Source organism: Balaenoptera ricei, chromosome 7 (assembly GCF_028023285.1).
Source record: "Balaenoptera ricei isolate mBalRic1 chromosome 7, mBalRic1.hap2, whole genome shotgun sequence".
Lineage (NCBI taxonomy): Eukaryota > Metazoa > Chordata > Mammalia > Artiodactyla > Balaenopteridae > Balaenoptera > Balaenoptera ricei.
Window position 1 is genome coordinate 74,598,747 of NC_082645.1, and position 25,417 is coordinate 74,624,163.

At 33.6% G+C, this 25,417-nt stretch overlaps 1 protein-coding gene across 6 annotated transcripts in view; it reads right to left on the minus strand.

The window, feature by feature from the left end:
• Positions 1–25,417, minus strand: part of CALCRL (calcitonin receptor like receptor) — a 103,671-nt gene that overhangs the window by 8,677 nt on the left and 69,577 nt on the right. For all 6 annotated transcript variants that reach the window (XM_059928290.1, XM_059928294.1, XM_059928293.1 and 3 more), the window contains 5 exons: positions 11,915–12,041; positions 8,865–9,018; positions 7,447–7,507; positions 7,297–7,363; positions 78–296 (listed from right to left, as the gene is read on the minus strand). In XM_059928290.1, the coding sequence (XP_059784273.1) occupies positions 78–296; positions 7,297–7,363; positions 7,447–7,507; positions 8,865–9,018; positions 11,915–12,041 (628 nt within the window). The remainder of the gene's footprint in view (positions 1–77; positions 297–7,296; positions 7,364–7,446; positions 7,508–8,864; positions 9,019–11,914; positions 12,042–25,417) is intronic.

The following is a 25,417-nucleotide window of genomic DNA, read 5'->3' on the forward strand; positions in this document are numbered from 1 at the left end:
TAAAAATAAAACCAAAGCTATATGTAAATTTAAAACAAAATTTCACAAGGAGACTTCCTGATGCAAGAACACCATACCTGATAGTGCATGAGGATGTGCATGATGTAATCATACACCTCCTCTGCAATCCTTCCTTCAGGTCGCCATGGAAACAGTACAAATTCAATGCCAAGTAATGGCACCAGGATAAGCGTAGCTCTCACAGCTTTCATGTAGAGATTGGATTCTGCTTGGTGAGTAACTTTTAACTTGGTGATAAGAACACGTACAATATTTAATAGGAAAAAAAGATTCACCTAAAAGAAAATAAAATGGCATATGGAAATTATTTCATATTTCATATTAAGAATCATTACTGAAGGATCTTTGATTTTATGAATCTTAGAATATTTTCAGTACACAAGAATATGTTCTATTGACGAGAATATTTGCCAAAATATTAATTTGTATTTCTGCTACTGAATTTTTTCATTTGTTTCCCAGTTTTACTGAGATATAAGTGACACTATATAAGTTTAGGTTGCATAGCATAATGAATTAACTTACATATATTGTGAAATGATCATCACAATAAATTTAGCTAACATCGATCATCTCATATAAATACCAAAAATTGTATATATATATTTTACCTTATGATGAGAACTCTTAGAATTTACTCTCAGCAACTTTCATGTATATCATACAGCAGTGTTAACTATAATCATCATGTTGTACATTACATCCTTCATACTCATTTATTTTAAACGTGGAAGTTTCTGCCTTTTGACCACCTTCTTACAATTCCTCCTCCTCCACGCCCTGCCTCTGGGAACCGCAAATATGTTCTCTTTCTTCTATGAGTTTGTTTGTTTCTTTGTTTAGATTCCACATATAAGTGAGATCATACAGGGCTTCCCTGGTGGCGCAGTGGTTGAGAATCTGCCTGCTAATGCAGGGGACACGGGTTCGAGCCCTGGTCTGGGAAGATCCCACATGCCACGGAGTAGCTGGGCCCGTGAGCCACAACTACTGAGCCTGCGCGTCTGGAGCCTGTGCCCCGCAACGGGAGGGGCCGCGATAGTGAAAGGCCCGCGCACCGCGATGAAGAGCGGTCCCCGCACCGCGATGAAGAGTGGCCCCCGCTTGCCGCAACTGGAGAAAGCCCTCGCACGAACCGAAGACCCAACACAGCCAAAAAATAAATAAATATATAAATAAAGTAGTTATAAAATTAAAAAATAAATAAATAATGTCTTAAAAAAAAAAAAAAAAAAAAAAGTGAGATCATACAGTATTTGTCTTTCCCTGTCTGACTTATTTCACTTAGCATAATGCCCATCCAAGTTGTCTCAAGTGGCAGGATTTCCTTATTTTTTATGGCTAAATAGTATTCCATTGTGTGGTGTGTGTGTGTGTGTGTGTGTGTGTGTGTATAAATACCATAACTTCTTAAGTTGTTTCCATGTCTTAGCTATTGTGGATAATGCTGCTATAAACATGGGGTGCAGATATCTCTTTAACATAGTGTTCTTGTTTCCTTTGGATATGGAATTGTGATTTATTAATTTAAAAAGTACATCAATTTTAATGGACTTTTAGATTTTAAAAAATAAATTTATGGTGGAATTATCGTGGACCACCTTCAGTTGAGTAATATCTGATTGTTTTTCTTAGTTCATTTTCTTATGCAAAATTTTAAAATTTTGCTATGATTAAAAAAACCAAAGCTTCTGAACATTTTCAGCTCAAAGAAAGGAAATAATTGTTTGTAGCAAAGCCTAATTATTTTGTGTCTACTCTGTATTAGTGTTCATACTAGGTACTTACCAAATATGTATTATACCATAATAACTATTTTCATCTTTTTGGTTTATCCTTCCTGCGTTATTTGTATGTGTATGTGTGTAACAACAATCCTCACAACTCCCCATGATAATACTATAATCCTCTTTATCCTTATGAGGAGGCTGAATCACATACTGGAACCAGTTGATATTCAACCTAGGTCATCCTAGAGTTAAAAAAATTTGGGACCCAACAAGGCCTTCTGTCAATTACTTTCTGTAATTATAAACTTACTATGAGTTTACAACTTTCCCCAAAAGAAAGCATTCTCTCTGAAAGGGAAACATGAAACTTTAAAAATATAGTGTTCAGAAATAGAAAGTCCAGAGATAAACCCATGCACATATGGCCACCTTATCTTTTGACAAAGGAGGCAAGAATATACAGTGGAGTAAAGACAGCCTCTTCAATAAATGGTGCTGGGAAAACTGGACAGCTACATGTAAAAGAATGAAATTAGAACATTTCCTAACACCATACACAAAAATAAACTCAAAATAGATTAAAGACCTAAATATAAGGCCAGACACTATAAAACTCTTAGAGAAAAACATAGGCAGAACACTCTTTGACATAAATCACAGCAAGATCCTTTTTGACCCACCTCCTAGAGTAATGGAAATAAAAACAAAAATAAACAAATGGGACCTAATGAAACTTAAAAGCTTTTGCACAGCAAAGTAAACCATAAACAAGACGAAAAGACAACCCTCAGAATGGGAGAAAATATTTGCAAATGAAGCAACTGACAAAGGATTAATCTGCAAAATATACAAGCAGCTCATGCAGCTCAATATCAAAAAAACAAACAACCCAATCCAAAACTGGACAGAAGACCTACACAGACATTTCTCCAAAGAATACATACAGATTGCCAACAAACACATGAAAAGATGCTCTACATCACTAATCATTAGAGAAATGCAAATCAAAACCACAATGAGGTATCACCTCACACCGGTCAGAATGGCCATCATCAAAAAATCTAGAAACAATAAATGCTGGAGAGGGTGTGGAGAAAAAGGAACACTCCTGCACTGTTGGCAGGAACGTAGATTGATACAGCCACTATGGAGAACAGTATGGAGCTTCCTTAAAAAACTAAATGTAGAACTACCATATGACCCAGCAATCCCACTACTGGGCATATAACCTGAGAAAACCATAATTCAAAAAGACACAGGGACCACAATGTTTGCTGCAGCACTATTTACAATAGCAGGACATGGAAGCAACCTAAATGTCCACTGACAGATGAATGGATAAAGAAGATGTGGCACACATATACAATGGAATATTACTCAGCCATAAAAAGAAACGCAATTGAGTTATTTGTAGTGAGGTGGATGGACCTAGAGTCTGTCATACAGAGTGAAGTAAGTCAGAAAGAGAAAAACAAATACCTTATGCTAATGCATATATATGGAATCTAAAAAAAACAGTGCTGGTGAACTTAGTGGCAGAGAGGGAATAAAGACGCAGACGTAGAGAATGGACTTGAGGATACATTGGGGTGGGGAGGGGAAGTTGGGATGAAGTGAGAGAGTAGCATTGACATACATACACTACCAAATGTAAAGTGGATGGCTAGTGGGAAGCTACTGCGTAGCACAGGGAGATCAACTCGATGCTTTGTGACGACCTAGTGGGGTGGGATAGGGACGGTGGGAGGGAGGCTCAAGAGGGAGGGGATGTGGGGATATATGTATATATATAGCTGATTCACTTTGTTGTACAGCAGAAACTAATACAACTTTGTAAAGCAATTATACTCCAATAAAGATGTGAAAAAAGTATATATAGTGTTCAAGAAATGAACAGAGTTCTATTGAAATACATTTCTCTCTCTCTTCCAGAATACTACGTTCTCTCTTTCTTATCTTTATCCATGTCAATATCTGTTACATTTGTCTATATCCTCTATGCCTATTCCTTATGCCTTCCATAGAATTATGGACAATAGCCCCAGAAAAGTCCCTTCGGGCTCTTATTCTACTATGCTGTTCTCTTTCCTTTTTTCTCACCCTGACTTCTAGCATCTGTGTTTTGTTTAATAATGTAAAAATTTCAAACTGCGTACTATTTGCAATTTATATCCACATACTTTAATCAGAAAAATAATGGTAGTATCTCGTTTAATATAGAAAGCAATGAACAAATAACATACACTTGCTGATTTAAGGCACGTGTTATGAAAATAACTGGGCATAAAAATATTCTACTATTCTTTTAGAGAATTCAATGGAACATATGCTTCAAAAATAAACAGCTAACTCTAATCCTGATGGAAACACATCTATGAAAAGTAACATGGTTACAGACACAGGACTGTCTCTGCTAAAGACAAAAGCAGAATAAGCTATTGCAACAGGTGTAAGAATGAAACATGATGAATCAACACATCAGCTGTTATTCCACCCATCCTACTGTATTCCCTTCCCAAGCATTCATTACTGTTTTAAAAGTTTTGACTAAGTGGAAATTACTACCAGCCCATTGAATAAAAAGTAATAATGCCATTTTATCTGCTTATAAGTTTAGAATTTAGAATATTTTATAATCCTAATATGCAAAAATCATAAATTATAAAAATCACTATAAATGTTGCAATTTAAATGCCCACTATATAAAAATTTCTAAATGCAAAGTGCTTCTCCAAATGGCAAGTCTGATTTAAAATGTGAACCTAGAAACTAGAAAGTCATCCTACTTTATTTTCTGCAAATACTTCCATTTATTTTAAATACAAATAGAACAAGAATAGTGAATTTCAGATGAATTATATCTGAATCTCATCTATCTTAGAGAAAAACTAGGTAAGGAAAAGAGGAGAAACTTGTTTTTACTCCAATACCCATAAAGTTCACATAGATGGTCGTAGGTACAACAGGACATTTTCACATCATGATACCACCTAGGGTCATGGTCGGAAGCCCTGTGAATCAGCCCAGTGGCAGCAGGATTCCTGGAAGCCATTCCTCTACTAGATTAGCCAGCAATCACTTAACTACTCACTGAAGTGACCTAAACATCTCTCACTAAACACAAATTAACTGTATCCCCTCTCAACTTCCCCTTAGCAAGATCTCAAAAGTGCTGTAGACACTCCAATATCACCCTGCTCAAGGGAATATGGGACAGAGGAAGTCTGAGTGGAAAGAAACTGATTGTGGTTGAAATCTCGTCATTTATAAAAATTGTACAAAAACATGTGACCATATAAACAATTGCTAGAGCCCCTCCCAAGACCTTGGAATTGGCCAGGACCAGTGAGGAGCCCTAGAGCTTAAACAAGGACAGAACATTTTACCCTGGTAGAAAAATAGGCTCCTAGTCTTTTGTTAGGCCAGAAAAATGGAAAAAGCTTTCTGCAAATAATGTGGATTTTCACTTCCTTTCTTACTGAGCAGCTTGATGGGCTATATTCCTATGTGATATTTTATCCTAACTGCACCATCTACTCTTCCCTCCCAAAGTAGTTGTGGACAAGTTCTTCCAAGGATTGTGTTAATTGCTGTTATATTTTTCATTTGTTAGGTGCTTTTACTGAGTTCCTGAACCTCTCTGATCTAGGACTCTGAATCACATACCCCTCTCTAGAGCCAGATCTCTTATAATAAAATTTTGCCTTGTATTTGTTCTGTAAGCTTCTGGATGGCCCCAAAAAAGAATCTTAATTTCTTTGTATTTTCCTCAAAACAGAATCATGGTATCATGTAGAAATTATAAGTGAAGAATCTTTTAAAAGCATTTTTTGAGAGTTTATTATATTCTAGGCACTATGTTGATTGCTTAACAGGATACACCTCAATCCTTACAACACCCTATGAGGTATTTATTCTTATTACTGCATAGTCATAGATGAGAAAACAAAGGCATAGAGAGGCTCAAAACAAAACAAAACAGAACTTGCCCTGAGAAACACAACCAGCAATGGTAGAGCTAGGTTTCAATGCTGGTTCTTTCCAAGAATACAAAGCTAGGACTTCTCAGGATACAGCTTAAACAATGTGTTATACATGTTCCTAGTATGTGCAGGTAGCAAGGGAAGGAAATGCTTCTGCCTCTGAAATTTTCATAGAGTCTGCACTAAGGTACATTAAAATTTCCATGAGATATAATAATAAATTCCATGTGTTGATTCTTTGAACTGGCTGTCTTGAGTAGCCAAGCACAAACCAGAAATTTGACACTTGCTCCGTGATTTATACATGCCAGGCTAAGCACTCTTTATGTATTAACTCATTTAATTTCTTGTTAAAAAAAATTAAAAGTCTCTGTAATTACATTCTCTGTTTTGCAAATAAGGGACTTGAGGCCCAGAGTGATTAGTTTAATTGCATAAGGTCACAGAGCAAGTAAGAGGTAGAAGAAGAATTCAAACCCAGGCAATCAGCTTCTAAAATTTACCCTCTTAATTATGGCACACTTTTGAAAATAACAGTGATACACTTGAGAATGGCTTGAACGGTGTTCTAACATAACGACATACTAAATTGCAGCTAGCAAATGTAGTAAAATAATAGAATATTTCTCTAAAAAAAGAATCTGAAAAGAAGGGTTAGGAAGCTTTGAATTTTGGCTGAGAAACGTGCCACCTTCATCTTTTTATATATAATTAAATATCAGCTGTAATTAGTCTTAAAGACTGTAATTGCAATCTGGTCTCTAACGCTCTATGAGAGAAAGCATGTTAATTTAGATTAATTTATTTCCCCATTGAAACAATGTAATAAAAGCACTGAATTTGACTTCTGTTTTCCTGCAACCACACTTAAAAATGTCCAATTCGTGCACTTGGATTAAGTGCTGATCATTATAATGATAAAACAACAGTTGAAGCAATACTTTCTTTTTCCAAATTAAAGTCTTTTCTTTATGGGGATATTAGTCTTATTACCATCACAGGTGTGTGGGTTTTTCCTGTTTGCCATCCCCACTCACTAGATCCATCCTCTGCCCTTCTCTGCTCTGCGCCCCAGCAGGCTCTGAGGCACGTCTGAAGACTGCATCATCACAAGGCTTTTTTGCCCTTGGCATTTGCTGCATTTGGCCAATGGGGGGATCCAAGAGATCAGAGCATGGGAAGAGAGAGAAGTTTGAGTATTTCTTTCTCCTTTTTCCCTGTCAGGCTGTGGTTTTGACAGTAGCTGTGTTCCTCTACCCAAGCCCAGACCTCTTGTTGGGCTACCCCTCCTAGCACTCACTCAACCCCCTCTTAAAGTCTATCCATGATAACAGCTTCCCACTGTTGGTGCCTGGTGCCTCACCATCCCTTATGAATTAGTTCCTTTCCTCTTCCTGCCAACACTTCAAATATAACACCTTCCTTTAACCCTCTTCAATCAAACACTGTGAGTGTGCCGTCTATGTCCACTGAGATCCTGAAGGATACCATAGGCCAGGTGTTTCAGGAAATAAAGTTGAACTATGAACAATGATGAAAAAAGGAGCATTTTAATTACGTACCAATAAAGCAGCACAAATTGGGCCATGGATAATGTAGAGGAGATGGGTATCAGAACTGATCCAGCAGCTAGGGGAAAAAGCAGGGAAATTATGTTGAAGATTTTCATTGTAATTATTTCCAATTGAAATCAAAAAGAGAGATGATCTTACTTATCATTGTAATATAAGCTTCTGGCAACAGCATGTATACAAGCAGGAATCAGTGGAAATCCTGTAAATATCAAACAAAAAGAAAATAAATAGGCATCTTTCTCTGTAGATGGAATTCCTAAAATATGTCATGAAATATGAAACTCAGGAATACTCTAGGAGCAAAAATAACTGGTCACTATATGCTTCTGACGCAAATATTATCTGTCTACTCATACAGTAAATGTGATGAAGTATTAGGTATCTGTCTTCAGGCTTGTGTGTGTGTGTGTGTGTGTGTGTGTGTGTGTGTACAGTTTCTTCTAATCTGAGCCATTTTGAATCAGTGGACTCCAGACCTCAGTTCATAAATGTGCTGCCTGGGCTCAAAAGCTTAGAAGAAATTCAGCATCCACATATCTTCCGTAAGACGGGACTGGCCAATCAGATGTGGGAAGAAGTTGAGACTGACTATGTGAAGAAGAAGAGAAGGAAGAGAGAGATGGCTTATATATCAGAAATTTTGCATGTTCTTAGCATTCTAAATCAGATCTTTCAAATGTAAAATGAAGGTATATTTTATAAAGGTAGCCTGAGTGTACTAATAGCCTCAACACATACATACATATAATTGAGCAAAAATTGGACTCACTTGGCAAATATATATATGACATTTTTATTATCAATAATATCAAACAACCAATAGGAACAATATTTATTTCAGTAAAAAAAAATATAGTGTGTGTGTACATACCTCTATATATCTACATCTATTATCTGACTGGATAAATAGGTAGATAGATGGATAGATAGATAGATAAGTACCATTTCAGTTATGTTTCTGGAAACTAGTCCTATTGAATTCATGTACAATGAATTCATTTTCAGCATTTTATGTTTTGTATTATTCCAGTTATTTTTTAAAAATATGCTAGAAGTGTATTATTTTTTGCTTTGTGAATACCATGTCAAGAGATTGTGTGGAAAAAGCAGAATTTTTTGGCTGTCTTTATTCAGTTACTGTTCCCTCTACTCTTAAAATAAAATAACAATTTTTTTCAAACAAGCATTTTTAGAACGGAACTTCAAAGCTGGTTAAGCCCAATGCCCTCGTTTTGCACATGAGGAAAAAGGAGATTCAGAATAGATCCCTAATTTATGATTCTAATTCTATTGTTTTAGTCACTACATATTTGGCCAAAATATACACTGGAATATTAAACAGAAAAAAATTATATTATTAATTGACCTGTGGTTACCGATAACAGTGAGTCAGTGGTACTTTAAATATTTTAATTTACAGCAATGAGCAAAGGTTAATCACTTGATATTGTTTAAAAAATGATTAATAATAAGAATATTTTTATTACAAAGGATCTCTGCATCCTCCAAAAGCTTTCTTAAAAGATGAGTCAGTAGATATGCTTGATGGCACTTACCCCAGCCAAGAAAATAATACCACATCAAGTGCTGCTTCTCCGCAAACACAGCCACCACAATAAGTGTGTGTAGGTAAATGCCTTCACAAAGCATCCAAAAGTAGTTACAGCCCATCAGGTAAAGATGAATGAATTGGAACACTTTACAGCTAACCTATGAGGAAAAAAGGATATATAGATATAGATATAGATATATAGATATATGTATGTATATATGTGTATATATATATGTTTTGGCTGTGCCATGTGGCTTGGGGGATCTTAGGTCCCCAACCAGGGATTGAACCTGGGCCCTGGCAGTGGAAGCACGGAGTCCTAACCACTGGACCGCCAGGGAATTCCCAGAAAGCAATCAATATTTAGTTGTTTATAAATGTACATGTAAAGCAATATTCTAGTTTAGCTTAGTTATACAGAAACACAGAATTTTCTCTCCTCTACACAAAATCTTTCCCACTAATGATTCAGATTTATAAAAGCCAGTCTTCATCCCCATCTAATGGTGCCTCTAAAGTATTTAGCCACTGACTTCAGAGATTTAAAATGATACACCTCCCAGGAAATATGTGAACGCCAAATTTACTACATTTAGTGGATGTGTATTTTCTTAATATTGTTTTAGTTATTGTGTAATTACAAGTATCAAAGTTTTGCACATGAATGAATTTACATCTATTTTAACCATGTCATCATGAACTCCTCGATTGTTGCATTCTGCTGGAAAAATCTTAATCATTATCTTAATAATTTTAAAAGCAATTCATGAAAAGTGCCAAATACTTAGGAAGTCTTGCATATCGTGTGCTACCAGTGCAAATACTTATTAAATAATAATCTAATGAGCCCATTCTTTGTTTTATTTAAATATGGGGTTTGAGGGTTTCACGTAGGTAAAAAGAAGAAAAAGTTATGGTTTTCCTTCCTCTTTTCCTGAGGTCTCCACTTTCTCAAAGAGACAGGAAGAGAGAGGTTTAAATATTGGGTAAAGAAAATACAAAGGAGTAAAAGAGATATTTACCCCTTAACAAGGGGAATAAATTTAAAGCTCTCCAATTACTCCCATCAGCTCCAGTTTCCAGACTGGAACTCAAATATTTAGTGGCAATTATCACCGTTTTTGAAATAAATATCTTTTTCACTAAAAGGAAAACTGGAAATTAAATGCACTAGAAAATAAATATTGTATTATCATAGAATAGTAGTAATAACATTGGCATATAAGTTAGCTTAAAAATATTTTAATATGTATTGTTTTATGTAATCCCTGAGATAATTCTGTGAGGCATGATTTATCACTAGCCACATATTTTATAGATAAAAAACTGAGTACTGGAGAAGTTAAATGATTTGCTAATTCATACAACATCAATCAAAGCTACATCCTGAACAAAAATTTGTTTTCTTGACCATACATAATGCCTTCTGACTGAGGATATTTACAAAACTATTCTTTTATTAAATACATCTGCAGAATGCATGATATTAAATTTTAAATATTGTACATTGATGTCAAACATTATATTAAAAAGTTCTCTCAAAAATAAAGCTGAGTTATTTAACTATGTTATATAGAAATGATAGGCTTCAGCTTCAAAATTTTATCTGTATAGTTTTTAGATACATATATCTAATTGGGCTTCCAACTCCTGATTTCATTAAAAATTTTATCTATAAATTATTATGATAAAAAGAACTTAAAGCATGCTTTAGAAAAATATTTTTATGATGGCATTGGCAATATAAACAGACAATAAATTTTCCAAGAATACATTAAAAGTAACTATACTACATTTTGCAATTTATGTGATAAACAGAATATCCTAGTATATAAATGTAAGATCTAGAGTCTCTTTCTCTGAAGCTTCACAACAAAACTCCGACTTTCCTTGCTCTAGAGAAATGCACTCTAAAATGGCAGGATATTTGCCAATTTTTTATATTGCTAATTATACCCCAGTGTTTCCTCACCCAGTGACTTTAGAGTGGAACATACACAAGATTAAGCAATCCGGATGCACATGTGCAAACAACACAGGGAATTTTAGAATTTTGGAAATTACCCTAAAAACACACATAAAACACATATGAGAGTATTGTTTATTTAACAATTAAGGGAAAATTCCTTCCCTTCCCCGATTTCAGTAACCAGAACTTAATCTTTTATAATCTTAACCTTAATCTTTTATATAAAAACTATTTTATATATACATATATATACATCCTTCCCAAATCTACATCCAAAACTGTAGTATAGATACTACAAATATTATAAAAGCAGGCAATTTAAAAATCTCGAATATATGCTTGCTATTTATGCAGATATTTTAATTTAAATATAGCTTACGTATGCATATAGCTTGCATAAAATATATAAAATTGTATAAGTAAATGTCAGGTTATATTTTAAAAATATAACTTTTGTATTGTGATAGTCTCTGTGCTTATTTTTGTGTATCTTTTTATATTTATCCTAAAACCTGTGCTTCCAAAGGGATTGTAAGGGAACAATTTATAAATGTTTGCTGAGATAGTTAGGATTTGGTAGAGCACTTGAAAAATTTTATGTTGATAAGGTTCAATATTATATAGGCATAATTCATTTTCCCCTGGTTTTATTAACTCTTTAAAGTCAGCGTGATACCAAACATATAATTTAAATTAAATTTTCCATTTTCATGTGCTGCCTTTCTCTAACTACACAGTTAGTTGCTTTGCTTGATTTTTTAAAAATTTGATTGAGGAAATGTTATGTCCCACCAGCAGTAAGACTCTAACCATAAATGAGGTGAAGACATTTAACATATGTAGATAACTAGAACAAAGAAATTATTCTTCCTTTTGGTTTCAATATTTATAACTTGGGGAATATTGAGATATATTTACCTTTCTAAATTGGAATATAGCTACATATACTTACTCTTTATATGTCAGACATAAAATATACATATATTAGTACTTAATTACACACATATACATGTATCTACCCCTGCCCCCCACCTCTCCTATTTTTTCCCCACTAACCCCTTGAACCTAAACTTCATTTTACTTACAGGATTTGTGGCCACTAAGGGCTGGTTGTTGGCCACTGCAGTGAGATGAATGATTATTACAATAGAGTTACAAACGAAAGAGAAGAACAAATTTTTGTGCAAGGTAATTCTTTGGCAACTTAGGCTCCTGAAAGGCAAGAGAAACCAAAGTGTGCTGACATCATAAAATGTTTCCACATTTTGTATTAATAATCATTCAAATAAGATACATTCACAATTCATAGCAGCTGCTCCATATTTGGAAGAATTATTTTTTCTCCTCAAGATTCACTCATGATAAAATTTTAATTGGGGAAAATCTATAATTCCTTAAAGCAAAGAGACACGTGAGTTGCTTCAGTACAGGTAAACATATATAAGGAAAGGAAATTTGTCTGTACAAGGCCTCTACATAAATTTCTTCCCTTAATCTCTCATCATGATTAATATTCTAATTCATTCTGAAGGTGTAGAAACTGAAATTCAGTGAAGATAGATAATTGATCAAAAAATCATGCAGCTAATTAATTTGAAAACTTTGGATTTGTCAGCAGATTCTCACATAGATAATGCTCTTTTCATTATACCACATAGGCTGTTCTATTTATATAGCCTGTTTATGATTATTTATGGTTGTTCTGTTTATATAGCTCCTATGTGGTAGTGGTGATTATGTAGACCAATCATGAGAGAAATAACATTGTATTTAGAAGAAATGAGTTGATAAAAATATAGATTTAGCAACCAATGAGGTTTGCTCAGCTTCACTGAGTTTTTTTCCAATTGGCCCAGCCATGCATAAGATATAAAAATATTGCCTCCTCTTACTGAAGGTCCTCATGTGTAAAACAAAATTTTAAAACTGCCTAAATGGAGTTCATATAGAAATAGATTTCAGGAGCAGATGTCATTCATGACAAGTAATGCTGGTCTTCAGGTTGAATCCACATCTGCTCTACAAGATTGTACATGACTGCCTTACCTATGATCAAAGACCAACTCAAGTACTACATCTTTTATGAAGCATTATTCAATGGCTTATTATGGGTAAAGTTTTAAAATAATATAAAGGAATCCATTTGAAACTGAATACTTAATATCAAAACAAAACATGTATGTAGGAAGACATGAGGAATCATTTCATTACAAAGAGTTAAAAGCTCATTTTGGGTTTTACACAGTTATACAATTAATATGATCAACCTAGATAATCTGCCCTATATAACTCAAACCAATGACTTCTACTTTGGAAACTTTGAGATTTTAACCTAGTTTTATCACTATATCACCTTATTCTAAATAGACTATGTGCCCAGGATGTTATAGTTAGGCTGCTATTTCTATATTTAAAATGCAAAGTTTAGGCTATATTGTCTCTGAAATTTCTTGCAGCTAAAGGTCTGTGATCCTATATATAACTCTAGTATTTTAAAGGATCTGAAAGTGAATCCAATCCAAATCAAAATTTATGGAATTTCAATACATGCCTTTCACAGAAGTAGATGCTATCAGGGAAACTTCTTTGAAAGGCTTCATGAACAAGACGGCCCTCAGATCAATCATTGTGTGTGAGACAGTCATATACCAACAATTGTGAAGTCCAGATGGAGTCCATCAAAATAGAAACAGCTGAGAGTTGCTAGTATTTTCATATTAGAGAGTCTTTAATTTGACTTGACTTTGCAGTGCATGACAGTAGTGAGAAGCAGGCAGGGATCAAGGAACAGTGTAAAAATGATACTCTATAGAGAAGAAGAATCTGTGAAAGTTTTTGAATTAAGGAGTATCATGAGTTCTGCTATTTAACTGAAGTCAACATTGAGGCAAAGATGGCTCTATTTTTGATAAAATGCCACAGCAGTGACACGAGTGCTTGTGTTTACTGAGAGTGAAGAGAATTAATGAATATGAGGAGAGGTCTAATAAAAAAATACTCTTTTCAAATCATTTATACATATTATGTGTAGTTTATTTCTTGTAATTTATCACTCTTCTGTGTTGAAAATTATGAACACATAAAATTTGTCAACATGGTCTTATTTTAAAATGCCTGTCTTGGGCTTACCCTGTGTCTATGGAGTGCCAAAAATTATTTAGGGAAAAACTGCTTACCCATGCAAATATAAAGCACCCATGCCCCTTTTTAGTAACGGAATTTAGATAACTCAACTACCATCATGGGAAAAAAAATAAAATGTTTTCCTTAACTGGGTTGTTTTGCCCTTTCCTGCTGAACACACTTATATCCAGGTCCATTGGTTAAGACATATATACATAAACAAAATTTCATGTTTTTCAAATTATGACCAAAAGACTAGGAAGCTTTGCTTACAGAGCAAGTCAGAAATATTTGTAAAGAGTAAATTGGAATGCAGGAAAACAAACATTGAAGAAGGCTTTCAAAAACAGCAATTCATTATAGAAGTAAGAGCAGAAAGATATGAGCTGAGGAACATAAAACAAACAGCATTTATATAATAACTGTTGATATTTATAATATTCACATGTGAAAAGATTGAAAATACGTAAAATAAAATGCCAACTAGTTAGTTGAAAAACCAGTTTAATTTTCCTTGTGTTCATTTAAACTTCCTTCTTTTCTCTATGGTAGTCTGTATTTCTGTTCCTCTGAGAATTCCCTCTTTTCTAATGACTCTGCTCCCACCTCAATCTGGCTTGAAAGTTAAAGACTTAAAAATGCGCTGCTGGATGTAGAGAATGGACTTGAGGACACAGGGAGGGGGAAGGGTAAGCTGGGACAAAGTAAGAGAGTGGCATGGACATATATACACTACCAAATGTAAAATAGATAGCTAGTGGGAAGCAGCCACATAGCACAGGGAGATCAGCTCGGTGCTCTGTGACCACCTAGAGGGGTGGGATAGGGAGGGTGGGAGGGAGACATAAGAGGGAGGGGATATGGGGATATATGTATACGTATAGCTGATTCCCTTTGTTATAAAGCAGAAACTAACACACCATTGTAAAGCAATTATACTCCAATAAAGATGTTAAAAAAAAAAACGAGCTGCTGGTATCTATTCTCTTCTAAAGATGTAATTATTGTGACTACAGTCGCCAAAAAATGGTTTCTTATTCTCTTACTATGTGATGAAAGAATATACCATATTTCCCTCTTTTAGACCCAAACAATGCCATATTATGGGCAAAATTTTGAAACGATAGAGTCAAATTCTATTGTAAATGAATTATTGAGTACCAAAACCAAACAAATACTTGAGGACACATGAAATCATTTCAATACACACATGAAGCTTATTTTGAGTGTTTTACAAAATTATCCAAGTAGTATGGTCAACATAGATAATCTACCATATATGACTCAAACCATATACTTCTGCTTTAGGAACCCTGATATCCCATTTAGCTGACTATATCATTGTAACATACTGAACCATTGCCAAATCATTTCAGTTTGTGTTATGTAAAATAAGTCCTACTCTCTACAATACTAGCTTACAGTTTTGGTTTCTTCGATTTCTTCCTCCAGGTTCTGTGTAACTTAAATGTAGACAAATGCTATCTGACATGTTTTTTCTCAATGTCTAGTGGTAAAAATGGTTCAGATTTTTCTAGTGATGCGTATTGTTTTCTTTTAAACATATTCATTAATACGTATAAGTACATTAGGCCAAATAAAATCAACTTGAAAATGAAAACCAAAATATGTACTTGGTAAACACACTGGTTTGCTTAAATGAAATATTAAAATATTTCAGTATTTTTTCATATGTTAATCTGCAACCAATTTAACCTATCCTAAATTCTTTAATGTGACTATTTATTCAAAATATTTTTAAAAATTGTCTTATAGGCTTATAGAATGTTTTACAAAAAATCTCTGTCTGCTTTCTTTAAATGTTATCCTAGCATAACCATAGAATAGAAAATGTGGTTTGTAGGTCTGGATTGTTTCCGTTTCATATTCTCTACATATAATTATTTTAGAACACTATTTCAACATGCAATTTTGACAAGCAGAGTTATAGAGGCAGTTGGCATAAGTGTGGCAGCAAAACCATTACATTCCATGTGTAATGTAACCATGCCTTTCAATTCTCTTTTTTGTGCCACCTACTGAAAGTGTGATTTTGGACAAGTTATTTAAAAACTCTAATCCTTAGTTTCAGTTTCCTTTTGTGTAATATAGGGATAACAATAGTACTTCATAGGATTGGCTGGAAGGTTAAATGAATTAAATCATGTCTAGTGCTTAGCATAATATCTAAACTATAGTGAACATTCCAAGTTAACTATTATTTTTAACATAGTTTTCATGTGGCTAATTTTAATCAAATTCTCTAATGGTCTTCTCTCACAAATAATAAAATAGCGTCAAGGTTCGTGTCAGTAATATAAAACTGCCCATGTTTTAAGTAATGCAATGATACATTGTCATCTTTTTGTTACAAAACACAAGAATTCAGCATCAGAAAGATAATTTCCATGTGATGAAGGGCAATAGATCAAGCAACCTAAATTATCTTCCCAAGGAGTTGTCTGAAAATTTCCACTTTCCTTATCATGCTGATGCCAGGTATTATGCTACTCCATATTCAAAGTTCTGCCACAGTATGGACAAAACACTTGCCTTTGATTCCCATTTGGTTTTGACATGAGGTCGAAATTTCCAAATTACTTTCCTCAGTACTAATCCTGAGCAAAACTAGTCATGGAAGGAGGAAATACAAGCAATAAAAGAATAGCCCACTCTACAGTGTACTACTTCCTTGTGCTAGTTTATCTAATTTAATTTCCAAATGCTCAGCTTTTTCCACAAGAAAACACAAATCATGTATCCGAAAGGAAAGCCCGTGCCAATCGGAACACTGCCAAAGACAACAGGCAGAAAGCAATAAATGTATGAAAAGAATAAGCAGTATGGCTAGCTTTTGTCTACTGGCAATGGAACTTTGAGTTGATGGAATCACCTGGTTATGTATGACACACAAAGTAGACATAACCTCTAGCATTCGCTCTCTTTGGGAGGCTGCTGGTGATCCGTTCAGCCGGATTAGGAAGAGTCCAAGAGTGTTTCAACCAAGGTGCTCAGTCAAGTCCTGCTAGAGAGGAAATGGTTGCCCTTCCTCTATCATGCTCCCTCCTCCACTGCCCATGCCTTTCAAAGTTGCTCATTTAATATTACATATAAGTACAGGCTGCATAAGGAACAGACATGCTCATTTTATGTGGCCAAATGGTTTGCTCTCATGTGTGAATTGCCCCAGTGCAAGTGTGCTTCTTGGTCTCCTAATGGGCAGAAAACTAGAGAAGAAATAGTCTGGCTTTCTGAATGCCTGTGATTCTTATGCTCTTAAAAAAAAAAAAAAAAAAAAAACTGAAAAACAACCCTTTTAGAGATAAAATTCATAATAATAGCATACACCATAATATTGAGGCTTTACAATATCCCAGGTGCAGAGATAAGTACTCTACATTCATTATCTCATTTAACAACCCCTTGAAATATCATTATCCTTTAATAAAACTGAGGTAAGCTGCTCCAGGTCACAGTCCTATTAAGTGATCTTTTGAATTTGAATGTTTAAGTTTTTAATGAAGTATCAATAGTAAGGCTTTTGTCTCCTTTAATATTCATTTAGTCACTTATAACTATTTTTGATGCATAATAATATATTGTTCACTGTTTCTAGATACTGGGGAAACAGTTGTGAACAACACAGAGCAAGATCCTGATCTCATGTTACTCATGGGACAGTGGAGGGTAAATAGACACATATATTACATAAAGTAATTCTACATAGTGTTATATGCTTTTTAGAAGTTAAAATAGAATTAGGAGATGGGCAAAGGCTGTGGCAAGAGTGAGGGGAATACTCCAGACAGAACTGAAACAGGAGAAGATAGGGAAGGAAAGCATCTCAAGCAGAGACAGCATCCTGTGTCGAACATTTTTTTTAAAAATTAAAGCTTAAGGTTTTTGAGGGGCAAGAAGGACAGACAATGTGAATAAAGCATAAGGCAAAACTCCACACTGGTTTTTTTTTTCCATACTAAATGAGGCAAATTAAATTCAAAGAACATAACTTACTAAATGACTTTTTGATTCTGCAGCTCATACTCTTATGTTACATCTTAATGTTCCATCAGCAAATGTTAGCAATGTAATATACAGTCATTCTTGGGTTTTGTTTTTCCTAACTACTAAAAAGATGCTACCGTTGGGAGGGTTTACTTTGCTTTCTCCTCATGTACAGTCATATCAGTGGGTACGGTCTAGGAAAATAAACTATGTCTGCAAGAGTAGGAAACCAGATTGCAAAGCATATTATGATTTGGGGAAGAAAGATGTTATATTATTTGTGTTATCTATTTCAAATTACAAAATTTTAGTCCATTCTAATAACTGTATAGTTTTTACACCAAGCAGTGGATCATTAACATTCTTAAAATAATTTGTCATTTTGTTCCCATGAAAATTCAGTTATGCTTAAATAGTACTTACATTTAAATATACGTTATAAATACACTTATAAAGAAGTTGCATATTTATTAGAAAAATCAACAGAAATATGTAATCTTTAACATTTAGTTATAGTTTAAATAATAAATTTACTCTTTGAAATAAGTCCAAATTCTTTAATTCAGTTATATTTCCATACTTGGGACTCTTCTCCATAAACCAGTACGAGCAATTACATTATAGAGGAACTGGTTTTCGTTAGAGTAAACCCATTACTTCTTGCACCAGTTTGTCCTGATTTAAATCTGATACTCTAATGTGGAAGTGCAATGCTTTTATTATATAATTACAGTGGACATATTTAAAAAGCTTTCCAGCCAAGACTCGCATTCCTGAATAGGAATGCTTTCAGCTCTCATCACGTTCAGTTTGAGAGGGAAGGATTTTTCAGCACATTGATTAAATTCATTAATTTGGAAGTAGACTCAGTGAGTATGCTCTAATAAAACATTATATGAAAAATTATAACTAACACTATCCAGTGTCAAGCTGAAGGAAGTCTAGAATACATACAATAGAATAGAATGTATCTCAGAACTGTAGTGCACAACAAACTTACAATGAATACACTCTTACCACAGGAGTGGAGAAAGCAAGGATGGTCCTGGGTAGGCACTCAGAGGTATGTTATTCAAGGATCGCTACGTGACTATTTCTGAACTCAGCCATTGCCAGACTTCTGACAGTGCAGATTTGCCAGGTTTTAAACAACTTATTTAAGTGATAGCTCTGATTTGCAAATACAGGGACATCAGAGCATGATTTGTAGATAAGACTCTCTAGTCTCTGTTTCAATGTAGGATTTCTTTAAATAGTTAGCTTTATTTAAAACCAATTTAAAGATTGAATCATGAACAGTTTTCAGGAGAATAGTTATAGCTTAAAGGAGAAAGCCATACTTGTTCTAATTCAAGAGATATATGAAGAAACTGGAAATGAGAGAAAGGTTCACAATATTGATTGAATATTTTCAAATATGATCTAAAAAAAAGGAAGGTGAGAATTTGTGTCACTTGTCCCGAAAAGCCGAAATATAAGCATTAAAGGATCATTTTATTAAGTTGAGAAATAGATTTTTTGCTGAATTCATTCAGGACTACCGAGAAATGATATCATCTTCTATATAGTTGTAAATATGCAACTTGGCTTTAAAATTATTTAGAATCACTGTCTGAAATGTCAGCAAAATTAAGATGGTTTAAAAAAAAAAGGACTGCCTTTTTCCCCATGCAAGTTACATGTGCTCTTTTACGTGCAAGTATATGGAGCCTTTTGTCTGGGTTGAAAGTAAAAGCAAGATGTGCTATGCTCTCAGATTTTAAACAGTAATTAAAATATAATTTATAATTAATTCTGATAAAGCTTATTTTTTTTTTTTTTATCTAAAGGGTTCTGCTTTGTTTTTCCAAGGATCATTATGAGTAAGAGTCATTGCCTCTTAGGGCTTGGCAAATCTCAAATTTCTGTCTCTCTCTCTTCCCCTCCCTTTCTGTTCCCTTTCTTTTTATCTCCCACCCTCTTTCCTTAATTGGCTCTAATATAAAACTGAAGTATATCTGGTAAATAGTGTTTCATGTTCTCTGCTTCTCATTTAAAGCATGGATGAGTAGTAGACTTTTCTTTTCTCTCTCTAAATAAAAAATAACAAACAGTACCCTAAGTCAACTTTTTGTATGGTCTTGGTTTTTATTAGTATGGATCAGTGACCCTCACTCAATTAACAAATGAAAAAAAAAAAGTTGCCTCTACCCTAGACTAAGCAAGAATGACTGCAGTATGAGGAACTGGGTTCAGAAGCAGAAAGGAGATATTGATAGATTTTTGTACACACAATGATTTTATGTGAAACATCAGCTCCCCTAGGAATTGTTTCCAGGTTAGTTGGAAGAAAGCTAAGATTTCTATTGCTCCTGACTGTATGAACGTGCTTCATTAACCATTCAGTTAAGCATTTTCTGAGATGGCCTTGGTCTTCTTTGGATCTAGCTGCAGGGTATCCTATGTTTTTTTACACAGATGCTTCTACTGGTTAGAATTGTAAAGAGTCTTACTCTAATGTCTTTCTTTGTTGATGGAGACAGCAAAGGCCAGACAAACTCAAGGGACTTGTCCAAGGTCACAGATAAGTCATGGGAAAGTCTGTCCTAGAAATAAATTTCCAAGTCAGTTCATGTCTTCATTCCTTAAAAATGTATTAAGTGCCTACTATGCGCAAGGTTATGTGCTAAGCCATAGAATGTGTAAAGAAACAAAGCAGTGATGATTCCTGCTCTCATGGAGCTAAATTTGTGCTGTTCTTTCCATTATTTCCTGTTTTAGCGGATAGTTGTTTTGGGTTGATAGTGGCTTTTCCTATTTTAGTAGATAGTTCTGGGAGTATATATTAGAAGTGCCTTAAAATCAAAGACCACAAATTCTTTAATACAAATTCAAGTACTGAGTAAGTTATGTGGTATCTTGTGGGCATTAAAAAACGTTTTATTATCTTTGACTAATTTACTTAACCTAAATTTATTTCTGATATAATTATACTACTACTTTGGTTTATAAAATTTTTCATTCACTGTGTACTTATTTTTCTACGTGAACGTTATAACAATTTCTTTAAAAATGTGGTACACGTAAAACTAGAAACTGTGTTCTTTAATTATGTTTCAAAAGAGCCCACTGTTAAAGTATGCCAATCAGGGCTAAATATTTATATAAAATCTTTTAATGGACTAATAAGAAAGAGCAAGAGTGACACCTATGCCAATAATAGTGTTTTCCAAATGAGAATCGCCACTTAACAATGCATATATATCATCTCAGCTATGATATAGATACTAATAGAATCTGCGTTTTAAAGATGTGAAATTGAGGATTAGAGAAATGAAAGAAGCTGCTCGATACTATGCAGCAAGTAGCTGATGAAGGTGGAATCTGAGACAAAATGTGCCTGTTTAGAGAACACACTCTTAACCACTCATCTGTAGTGAAGGCTGTCTAACACATAAAAAAGTATTTAGAATGGTATACCTGGGCCTAACGTGACCCAGGTTTCTCATGTTTTATATAAAGCCTGAGAATGTATAATAAAAACGAAAAATTAATTTGAAGCTTTGCTTCTTTCTGGTCAAATTCTCCATTTTTAAAAGATGACTAAAGTCAAATAAAATTACTAAGCCAAACAGAAAGTACACAGATGGGGAGGAACCCTAGATAACTTAGTTAACTACTTAGAATATAAGTAAAATTAGGTGTTGAACTAGATAATCTCTTCAGTTTTTATGGCTTACCATTTCTACCTGTTGAAATTCTACCCTTTATTCAACACTCATTTCAGTGAGATTATCACCTCAAGAATCTTCCAATTCTATGAGTCAAAATGAGTCTTTCTTTCCTCTGTCTTCCCATAGCTCTTTGTAGCTCCACAGCAATTTTGGGGGGCTTTTGTTGTTGTTGTTGTTTACTTTGTATTACTATTTATATAGGGATAATGTTAGATGACTAAGTAATTGTAGTCTATGTGCCTACATGATTGATATTGTCTAATGACAAAATCAGTACCTTTTACTGTATATTGAAAGTTCGCTACATGTCAGATACTGTGTGTCTTCTCTGCCCAGTATTTTAAACATTAGGACTCATAAAGAAACAGGCTAACTGAAAAATAGAAATCAGGATAAGTCCATACTATTAGTAAGTGGTGATGGCAAGATTTGCATATATCCCGTGTTTTTAATTACTGTATTACACTATCCACTAAAATTAACTTGTACCTGAAATCAAGTATATATCTATCATGCTAACTAACTCACCATTAAAGCTTTTTTATAGTTCACTATAGAAAATGAATAGTTAATTGTAGTTTCAGAATAAACTCTAAAAATAAGCAATGCAACTAGTTAAAAACCTTAATTTTTCTTTTATGTAGGAGCCAAGAACCAATTTCCATATATTGGCAAGACATTTATTTGCTTTAATGAGGTTTTGCCTATGTATCATGTCACAAATCTTTTTTCTAAAACATCAAAATTTTTAGCAATTAACATATATATATATATATATATATATATATATATATATTGCATATAGTATTCTTGATTTAAAAAAAAAGAAAACCTGCTCTTTTTCTGAAAAAGATAAGGTCTATCAATATGTTGAACATGAAGACGATGTTTGGGGCAACATGAAATTTTTAGCCTCTCTTTTTAAAATGAGAAATGGGTCTACAGATTGTATCTTTAAAGCTAAAGTACTTAGCATGTATATACACAATTTCAGTTTTTTAAAAAGTGTTTTTCTATGGAGAAAATAAATTAATTCTGAAGTTTAAAATTTTAACCCTTCAATTGAAAATTACTTGTATTGGTTGAATAACATTTGCTTTTTTAAATATAATATATGTAAAATACAGATATAAAAATATTGAACCAGATTTTCTTTCAATTCCTGATCAATAATAAATGTAGTTTATCTGTGTAGATTGCTTTCAGCCTGCAAAATACTTTCACAAATGTTAACTTTCCTGATATTGAAATTATGTATTTTGTTTTAAAAAATTAACCCTTAAAAAAAAAAAAAAAAAATTAACCCTTTCATTCTAATCTTCTTTCCTAAATTATAGACTTGGGCTTGAAAGTAGCATTACAGATCATTAGGTGCAGCTATGAACCCAGTATAGAAATCACCTATTTCAAAATTCCTGCTAGGTTGACACCTAATATCTGAAAATCTTGGGTGACAGAAAGGTCAGTTGGTCAACAGATGGTTCAGTCTATTTTGTTTGCCTGTTAGAGTTTTTTATTTTTTTAAATTGAGCCAAGTATTTTTTCTCTCTGTGTTATTATACAAATTCTATTCCCATTTTAGTCTTTCAGATTATGGAAGTCATCTGCTGTTCCCTGTTTATTTTGTCGTTTGGCTTAACATTTTTGGTACCTTGACTCCCTGATCAGCAGATATTATTTTCTTTAATTTCTTCACTGTCCTGATAAGTCAGTTCTATGACATCCTCTTTTTCTCTTACAAAGTCAGTCCATAGTAGACAGAGTAAATGACTGGTCTAATTAGAGATTTGAAACTGGATACTTTGCATTTATGTATAGTCTGGCTTGCAATATTGTTTTCCCTTGGCAGTCCCACTATTGCCTCATTAGTACACAGCAAGCATTTGCTCAGTTAAATCATGGCTTTTTCATAAAGAAACTGTTAATTTTACATTTGGTTTTATGGAGTTAGTTTAGAACTTTATTTATATCCTTAAAATTCAAACTTGATTGGAGCCATAGGACTTGGAATTCTAGGACACCCTTGTCGTCTTTTTAACTACTGATTTTGGCATGCAATATAATTGCTATATTTAACTTTGTGTCCTTCAGAAATTTAATATGTCTGAATATTTTGGCTTATTGCATGCAAAATAAAAAGAGATCCTTTAATCTGAAGGGTCTCCGCTGTATTAGTCTTAAATCTGAAGAGATGGTGGGCTCCTAAATGGTAATTAAAAATTTATTCCACATTCAGCACAAACTAGTTGCAGTTTCAGAAATACTACAATAAAAAAATCACAGAGATTTCACTGAGGAAATTATGCTAAGGTTTAGATCTGAAAGATGACTACATTTAACTAGACTAGAGGAGCAGGGAAGAGACTATACAGAATATTCAATTATAGGATGCATTAATGACTTTGGTTTTATATAAATTATAACAGGAAGTCTAAAATTTTTAAGGCAAGGGATGACAAAATCAGATCTATATTTAATATAAATCTTTGAAAATATTCTGGCTGCGATGTTTAGCTTTGAATGAAGGTGGTGAAAGTGGACTTACTGAGACTAGATAAGACTAGGTTGGTGGTGGTGGCAGGAGAGATGAAACAAAATGGATAGATCGGAGGGCTGTTAGGAGGTTTTATCCACATAGCATGAGGAGAGAATGATAGGGAGGAAAACTGTGACGGTATCGAAGACTGCTCCTAAGTCTATGGCTTATGCAACTAGATTGCTGGTGGTGTTATTTGTAAAGATGGGTCGCTCTGGAAGAAAAACTGCTTTGGGTTAGAAGAAGGTATATAATATGAATTTGTTTTGAACATGTTGATTTTGAAATACTTTTGAGATGATATATCTCAAGAGCCATAAAAAGATAAATACCCTTTCACCAAGAAATCACAAGTCTGGGAATGTAGCCTAAAAAAATAGTGTAAAATATGGGGAAAGTTATGGCTGAAAATGTCCATTGCAGTGTATTTTATTAATAGGAAAAGCTGGAAGCAACGTTAATTTTCAAAAATAGAAGAATGATTTAGTAAACTTTTGTCAACTTACTAAATGCAATATTAGTTAGCCAATTAAATGGTTGTTTTAAAAACTTCTTAGTGACGTGGAAAGAATTATATAATGCTAAGTTGTAAAAATAGTTAAAATAATTTGTACATTACAAATAAAACTGAGTAAATACAAATGAGTATGAAATAAAACTGGAAAAATAAATGAAATTGCCCAATAGCATATTAGAATTGTAGGTGTATATATTTCTTTTCTTTACTTTAAAAAATTAAATTGTTCTCAATTTTTAAAAATATTGCAAATTTAAGTGCAATTCTCAAGATTAGTTTGTTTTTAATTAATGGTTGCATTCTTTTTCCTGAGGTTAGAAATATTAAAACATAACCTTTTTTCCAAGAAGCTTTTTAAGATAGTCTTAAATAACTCTTATGATTTCTCTTGTATGCCTTTAGGGTAGAGGCTGATCTACTTTATACTTAGTCATGGTCATAAAAGTCTCCATGTTAGAAGAAGAATCTTAGCTGATATTAGTTACATTTAAATTAATCTTCTCTGTGTTTGTATGTGTGGTAATATGTAATTTTAATGAACTAAGAATCTGAGTTCTAGAGTACTGCATAGATTTTAGGGAGTTACTTGTATCATTTAGTTCTAAGATCCAAGAGAGTCATTTTTTCAAATTTAGATACATTCATTTTTAAATTGTAAAGATTTTGTTTTCAGCAATAAAGAAGAAAAAAGAAC